The 8,341-nt window shown below is 51.5% G+C and overlaps 1 protein-coding gene across 1 annotated transcript in view; it reads right to left on the reverse strand.

The window, feature by feature from the left end:
- Positions 1-997, reverse strand: part of SLC25A37 (solute carrier family 25 (mitochondrial iron transporter), member 37) — a 35,583-nt gene extending 34,586 nt beyond the window's left edge. The window contains exon 1 of the mRNA XM_004685394.2: positions 675-997. Coding sequence (XP_004685451.1) covers positions 675-890 — 216 coding nt within the window. The 5' untranslated portion in view covers positions 891-997. The remainder of the gene's footprint in view (positions 1-674) is intronic.
- Positions 998-8,341: the final 7,344 nt, after the last annotated feature.

Here is an 8,341-nt window from a genome sequence, read left to right on the forward strand (position 1 = left end):
CAGAACACACACACACACAAACACACACACACACACACACACACACACACACGCCAGGGCAGACGAGCGCCGGGCCCGCTGGGGGCCATTTCTCCGCGTGAGCTGGGCGAGCAGCCGTGGCGGCGGCAGCTCCTCAGAAAGCCCGCACGTGCGTTCTGCCTAGGCCACCCACACCCGCCCGCGGACTACCCTCCCGGTTTGCATACCGCGAGCCGCAGCGGGAGCCACGACAACTCGAGATCCAAAACCTACGGATCGCGCGGGCAGACTGTCTAAGCTGCACCCACCGCCTCCCTCGGGGAACCCGCCGCCGCCACGGCGACCGGTGGCACTTGCCTCGTCTGCCCGATCGCTGCGCCGCCAAGCAACCAGCAGTCGAAGGCGGCGGGAACCGCGGTGCCCAGCGCCGGCTGCGGCATCCTCGCGGGTTTGGGGGAGCCCCGGGGCCAAGGCGCGCGGCGGAAGGAGCTGCGCAGCGCATTCCCGGGCACCCAGGCTGCGCGCGCCAACCCCCCGAGAGACCCCGGACGCTCAACCCACGCCAGCCGTGGCCACGGGGAGCGCGTGGTTTCTGAGCGCTGCCCCACGCTGCTGTAGAGTGGGCTGCAATCGCGCGCGAACGCGCTCTCCCCTCTGTTCGCCCAGTCCCTAACTTTAGGCTCCACGCGCCTCACCTTCACGGAGTCTACCGGGTACATGACCGAGTGCTCCAAGATCCCGGCCATCGCTCCGGCTGTCATGTGGGTGTATAAGGAGGCGCTGGTCGGCAGGTTCTCGTAGTCCTCCGACCCGGCGTCCCTGCAGCCGCTGCCACCGCCGCCATCTCGGCTGTCCCCATCCATCCTGCAACCCACAGCCTGGCTCCCTACGCCGCCGCAGCGTAGCTCCATCCGCCAGCTCCGCGGGGCGCGGGAGGCTGCAGGAGGTGGGTAGGGAGGGGGAGGGGGCGAAAAACTTCACTTCTTAAAGTGGGACCCACCTCCCCGGTGCTGCGGCGCCTGACGCCATGGCGGGCTGGGGTGGAGCAGAGGGGCCCGAGACACCAATCACAGGAAAAGAAGAGTTTGGCGGCCGCCGCGCCATTGGTGTGCGGGACAGTGGGGACCCGCCTCCCTGTGTGACGTCACCGTCCTGTGTAAATTTCCAAGCAACCGGACGGGGGCGAGAGGTGTCCCGGGAAGTTGTACTACCTGGAGGGTGGTGCTGCCTGGCTGGGACAGGCTCGGGAGCGGTCGGTGGGGAGGGTGAGCCAGGCTGCAGGAGGGATGTACCTAGAACCGGAGGGGGATCAGGAAGAGCGGTTCAGGGGAAACCCCTTCCCAGAGCACGGGTTTTGCAACCAATATTGGTTGCTCCGTAAGCTTTGACATTCCTAAGGCCTGCACTGGGAAAGTGCCATTTAAGGAGAGTTTATGGTAGCTAGATTCAAATGGAAGGCATCTGCGGGAATACAGGGGAGTTCTAGAATTGGGGGCACCAGGGGTGCACCTCCTTTTGTGTAACGCAAAGGCATATACTGTGGAAGGGCCTGCATCCATCTTGGCCTGAACTGACCAGTGTGGAGCTCTTCTGTGTAACACCTCCAACACATTTTCCCTGGGGTAAATATGTCTGAGAGGTCTTCAGAGGCCAAGACCACTTTAGTACAAAATGGCTGAGGGCACAGTGTTGTAGCAAGTCATCTGCCTGTTTAAAACTTGTCTCCTCAGAATCGTCCCAAGCTGGCACCTTAGTGCAGCCCAGTCTGCTTTATTTTAACCTAAATTGGCTTGCTAATCTGGGGGGAAAGTGATGAATCAAAAAGTAAAGAAGGGTTTCCCTAGCGACCTAGGTCTTAGGGCCTGGTACTGTGGCCTCGGTCAATGGCCACCAGGGAGATGACACACATGGCGCAGCAGACCTATCTCCCCCGTGGCTCCCCTTAGCAGTGTATTTCAGTCAATCCACCTGTTCTGCTCCCCACGATGGTGAATCTTCTCACCCACGCAATCCTGCACCTCTGGCCCAGACCACAGTTCTATGTAAAATAATACAAAAAGTAAAAGGAAGTCCTTATGTTTGTGCAAGTCTCTGTGAGAGCATGGCACTTGCAAGTTGAAATGTGGATGTTCCGGGGCTTAAGGCTTGGCCCTAGCTGATCAGCTTCTACCACATGGGACAACTTAGCCAGCAAAGGCTCTGGCCAGCTGGGCCTTGAGATATGAAAGGGTGGAGCCCTCAAGATGTGGAGCCCTCAAGACGTGGCACCCACTCTCTGCACTCAGCCGGTCCCAAGGTTCAAGCCGCCGCAACCAGCTCCCAGGGACCCGAGATGCAGGCTGTGAGTGCTGTAACAGAGACTTCAAGCCCACAGACGCCATGTCCCACTGTCATAGCGGCCAGTTGTTGTAAGCTCTGTGTTTAGTGATTGCTGGGAAAAAAGCTCCATGTTTTTTTTTGCCAGTGGTGATTTTTAAGGCCCATTGATCAAAAGCAGTTGACACTCATGTAAACATGGAATACCCTCTGGCAAGTACATATTATTTCATCCTCCCACTTCTGGCAGTGTGACACAAAAGCCTGCATATGTACAAAGTTCTTCTTCAAAGCATTGTTTATAGTCATGTGTAGTGGTAAACAACCCAAATGTTCAACTAAAGGAATGACTAAGTGAATTATGACACATGGATTCAGGAAAACTTATGGGCTATTAAATACCATGGTTGTGTTTGGTAACAACATAGGAAATTATTATGCTGTAATACTAGATAAAAAATAAAAGTTCTGTCCACATTAGAAAGATGTCAATATGCACCTGTAGCGTGATGTGGTTATCATGACGGGGATGTAGGATGACAGGTGATTTTTACACTGTTTTCAGGCCTAAATGATACTTACATTATTTCTACAATTTAAAAAATGAAAAGAATAAAAATCATTCTTTTTAAGATACCATCTACTGCATGGGAAAACTTCTGAACTTTGCATTGGTGATATTGGTGGGAAGAATCACCTTTTGGTTGGTTAATGTAAGCAAATGTAAACAATCTTCAGAAATATAAGATTTTTAAAAATTTTCATTGATGTTAAGCCACAACCATTATCTTGGGAATATTTATCATCTGCATTCAATATTTTTTTCTCCCCATGTATGGCAAATAATGGCAATTTGGAATTCAGCACTATCCCAAACTCCTTCTTATACTAGAGGCCAGAAAACTTAAAACCATGTTCTGTAGACTCCCTTGGAGCTGGGAGTCGAGATAAGAGTTATATTCTGCAGCTTAGATGAATTGGAGAGATCTGGCAGGCAAGGAGGAGAAGGAGAGGTCATTTTGCTGCTTTGATATTTGCTGCTGCCCAGAAGGGCAGAGACACTTGTGCTAGGAGCAGTGGGGGAGAGGAGGCAGTACTGCAACTGCCACAGCATTGCCATGTCTGTGCCCCGCGTTCATGGGGATTGAGAGCAGCTGAGCTGTAGGGATGACAGCAGGGGTGGTGGCCACCTCTGATGCCTGTGCCATAGCTTCGGTGACTTTCCTTACAGGGAGGGTGTGTGGAGCTTCCCTTGGAAGCCAGTTTGGTGGTATGGACCTTGCTCTAAGGGGCTCCTCTAGCCTTTCCAACAATACTGTATCTAGCAGCAAGTGGACATAATGATGAAGGAGCCATTCCTGGAGCTTAGAACACAGTGGCCAGCTCTGGTCCTAGACCTCTCCAGAAGGCCTGCTTAGAGACAGCTGACAACCCAAATGCCATAGCCTGGTGCCTTGACCACAGTGTCCAACCAGGGAGCAGCATGAGGACCCAGCAGCAGAAGTATGATTCTCTCGCGTTGGGTGGACCTGAAGCTTACAATTATTTGCTGGTTCCACCAGGTCTTACGTAAAGTTCCTGAATGTTGAAGTTTTGAAGATGGCCTCACTTTGCCCTAACCCAGTAGGGAGCCAAGCTCCACTCAGAAAGGGGAAGCAGCAGAGCTGCAGGGTGGAGACCTTTTGAATTCACAATTCCACCATTAACCAGCCAAGTGCTGCTCACCTCGTCTGTTGACCACAAACACAGATACTTACCACCTAGATAAAAAAAAAAAAAAAAACAGGAAAAAATAGAATTAGCTCATGGTGTGTATATAACTTGGTGATATTGGTGTTGAATAGAGTATAAAGGGAAAGGTTTTCAGCCTTTCTCCAAAAACATGCTTTTTTCCAACCACGACTGTCCTAGCCCTGACATGGCCTGCCCGCCCACGCGGCAGAGGTGCCTAACACCCTACCCTGGACTTAGCTGATGCTGTGTCTCCTACTGGGCCCAGCACACTGCCTGAGCCATTGAACAAGGGTAGCTACTGGAGAGCACTTGTCTTGGATTCATGGACCTTTGCATTCACCGTTCCACCACTGACCAGCTAAGTTCTACCAGACCGGTATGGTGTGGTGCCAAGATGGTGTGGGGTTGGGGGCAGTAGGAAGACAGTTCGTTCTGTTTTGGTTTTTATCACATATGCTCATCTGCAGCCCTGTTCGTTTTAAGTTCAAAGTTATACGTAGGGAGGGTCGAGAGGGCCTCTGGACATGTGGGGTCCCTCCCCCTATTATGTGTCTGGCACAGTATTCCCACAGTTCCTTGCTCTCCTAAGGACAGAACTATTTCCTAAAAACTCTCTGTGATTAGGGCCCTCCCTGGTAGTGCAGCGGGTTAAAGCACAGCACTAAGAAGCTAAAGCCCCTTCAGCATGAATTCAATCCCCGCCCCAGAGGTGACCCGCATGGCGCAGCAGACCTCTCCTGAATCAACCGCTGCTCCCCTCAGTAGTGTGCTTACTTGATCTGCCTGTTCTGCTCCCACTCTGTCTCTGGTGAATCTTCTCACCGCCCCTGCACCCCTGTCCTGTACGCCAGTTCTGTATGCATAAATAAATAAATCTTTTTTAAAAAGAAAAGATCTGTGATTAATATTAGGGTCTCCCCATGAGACAGAAGAAGACACAGACACAAAAATCTAGCCTTACTCTGGAAACCCACGTCAAATAAAGTAGGGGTGGGAGTAGCCATTAGGCAGAAAATGGAGCTACCTCACTTCACGAGGCTCTTTTACAAAGGCAGAGAGGGGTAAGGGTCACGGCTGTGGCCTAATCAGCAGTAGGAGTGAGGAATGCTGACCTGCAGGAAGGCCCAGAGCCTGTCTCCAAGACTCACCCGCTGCCGGCTTCTCCTGCTTGAGTCCACGGTGGCTGTCACTCGTGGGGTGGCTGAGCCAGCGCTGCTGTGAGACAGCCCCCGATTCCTGTGCTGTGCCATCTCCTTCCACTGCCTCCTGCATTTCTACAGACAAGACCCAAAGGTGTCTGTGGACCCCTTGCACCTGGGGTCTTGCTGTCTCTGCTCTTGCTGTCAGTCTCACTCACTCTGGAGCCCATGTCCTGGAAGGTGACGCAGGGCCCCAGAGATGGGCAGAGCAGGCAGCAGAGAAAGACAAGACATTGGCTAAATTCTGGGCCTTGCCTGCGTGTTTGCCTGCAAGGACCACTCACTTCAGTAGCTCACACCTGTCATTTCTGCCCTCCTCAGCTATTTCCACAAATCCACTTAATGTCTCCATTGCCTAAGAAAATCCTTCATCCCTATTCCACACCTATTGCTCTTCTCCCATGCTGAGGACCCTGAAAGAACAAGCTTCCCCTGCTGCCTCTCCTAATATGCTCACTCCTGACTTCTGAGCTCTGCACTTCTCTAAAGGAGCTCCTGTAAAGGTCACCAATGACCTCAGTGCCAACTCAGCCTGCCCCTCTGCTGAACCTCTTGACCTCTGCCTCCTCTGGAATTCCTCTCTCAGTTCTCCCTCCCTGCCCTCCCTACAGCGCCCTGCCCTCTGCCTCCTCTCCACAGCCTGCCCTCAGAACTTCCTTCTCTTCCCTTTTTCTTCTATTCTGTGTCCTGTTGGAAGTCCTGGCTCAGGTTTAAGCCCTGGAGCCGCCCCTCCACTCCAGCCCCACACTCTATGTGCCTCCCTATCAGCTCCACTAAATATTCCACCTGAATCTAAAACTCAGAGTACCCCTGTCCCAGGTACGCTGTAACAAGTACACCTACTGGGGGACATAGAGAAAAGCAGAAAAATTCTGTGTGGTGGTTGTAAGTGTGAGCCAAGGCTCCCTCCAAGGGAGCAGCCCTGCCTCTGCTGGCATCCACACCTCCCGGTCCTCCCTGGTGTCCTTGGCTTGGAGGTACATCGCGCTAACCTCTGCTCTGCCTTCACATGGCCTTCTCCCTGAGTGTCGCTGTGTCAGTGGACACCTTCACACTGGGACTGAGACCCAGAGACTGCACATCTGACTTCATCTTTTCTTGATTCTATTGGCAAGAAGCCAGTCAGGTCCCATTCACATTTCTGAGCAAATGCATTTGGGGAAGACACTGGCAACTCTGACTCATTTAATAAATAATTTGTTACTCTAGTTACATTGTCAAAGAACTTAAGAGTGTATAGGAATGTAAGACATAGCTGATACACTGACGACGTGCAGAGTGTAGAGAAACCACAGATTTCAGCTCACCTCCTGAGAGTCAGAGAAGGCCGCTTGAAGGTGGGGGTGGGGGGATCCTCTGAGCTGGGAAATGAGCACTATTTCTGCAGGTGGAGCTCCCAAGTTGCTATATAATAGCATTAAAATATCACACTCCTGGCCCTCCCTGGTGGCTCAGCGGGTTGGGGCGCGGCACTGAGAGGCTGGGGCAACTTCGGCATGGGTTTGGTTCCCGCCTGCCCCGGAGGTGGCCGCATGGCGTGGCGGACCTCTCCTGGCCCGCCCGCTGCTCCCCTCAGCGGTGTGCTTCGCCGATCTCCCTGTTCTGTTCCCCGCTCTGTCTCTGGTGAATCCTCTCACTGCCCCTGAGCCTCTGGCCTGTGCCCCAGTTCTGTATGAATAAATAAATAAATCTTTAAAAAAATAAAAATATCACACTCCTGATCTCCAGGAAAGTAGAACACTGGCAAAAAGCCAGTCAGGTCCCATGCACATTTCTGAGCAAATGCATTTTGGGGAGACATTTTGGGGAGACTCACTTGCCAGTCCAGTGAGCTGGAAAGGCAAGAGCACCAGATAAGGGGGCAGGAGGCCAGGCTTCTAGCCCACACTAAGGTTTCTTGCCCCAATTCCCTTATCTGCAAAAGGCTAGGAGGACTATACAAGCCCATTAGTTCACCTTTCTTATTTCAACCTGAATTCATAATCTTTCCTCCTAAGCAATAACTCTTTCTAATGCCATTTTTATCTGTATTGTATCTGTTTTCCCAGGCAACAAACTGGTCAGCTTAGAGCCACTGACTCCTCTTTCTCTTCCTCTCAGATCCTATTGCATGTGTGGATTCAGCCCCGGAGAGCCTCACTTACAGCTGTAGTGACCAGATAATTTATCATTCAAACTAAAACAGCTTTTAAGACTGAAAGGGGCACTGTTAAACTCTGCACTGGGACAGAGATATGCGCAGGCTGTCCTGGTTAAGCTCGGACATATGGTCACCCCACTTGGAACCATCCTTACTTTCATCCTAAACCATCTCTGAAGCAGTGGCCCTGCCCCCTCTCACATGCCCTTCATAAGGGAGGGCTCTCCAAGCCTCCACCTGCCGAAATAGTGCTCATTTCTCAGCTCAGATGATCCCCCCACCCCCACCCCCCCGCCTTCAAGCAGCCTTCTCTGACCCTCAGGAGGTGAGCTGAAATCTGTGGCTTCTCTAACACTGTGCAAGATGTCAGTCTACCAGCTATGTCTTCCATTCCTGTATACTCTACGTTCTTTGACAATGTAACTAGAGTAACAAATTATTTATTAAATGAGTAAGAGTTGCCTTTCAGAGCTCCCAAGTTGCTATATAATAGCATTAAAATATCACACTCCTGATCTCCAGGAAAGTAGAACATGTTGCACAGACCCAGAGGCTCAGCACACAGTTTGTGGAGAAGATAGAAAAGTTGCACTTCCTTTCTTCCAAATTGTATGTCACAAATGCTGAATTAGCATGCTACTCATTTTAAGAACATGGAATGGTGAAGCCCTGGAACTGGGAGAGACTAGACGATGATGCCACCTATAAGCCACACCTCACAGTGAACCAAAGAATATGCTCTGGAACCCAGAACTTGGTAACTTGGTAACAAGGCCACAAAAGTGGTTAGTGCAGAACTGGGGTAAAACCAGGTGTTCCATTCAGTACACTTCACCTATCCACCTTGGAAATAAACCCTGGGCTGATAAGGCTTTTTATTGTTGTCATTAGTCATATCTCAGATACTGGCTCTCCAAAAATCAATAGTCATTAGTTCCCTGCTCTGCCAGGTTTGCCTGACACAGCTCATAAA

Source organism: Condylura cristata, unplaced genomic scaffold (assembly GCF_000260355.1).
Source record: "Condylura cristata isolate star-nosed mole 26May11 unplaced genomic scaffold, ConCri1.0 scaffold00018, whole genome shotgun sequence".
Classification (NCBI taxonomy): Eukaryota; Metazoa; Chordata; class Mammalia; order Eulipotyphla; family Talpidae; genus Condylura; species Condylura cristata.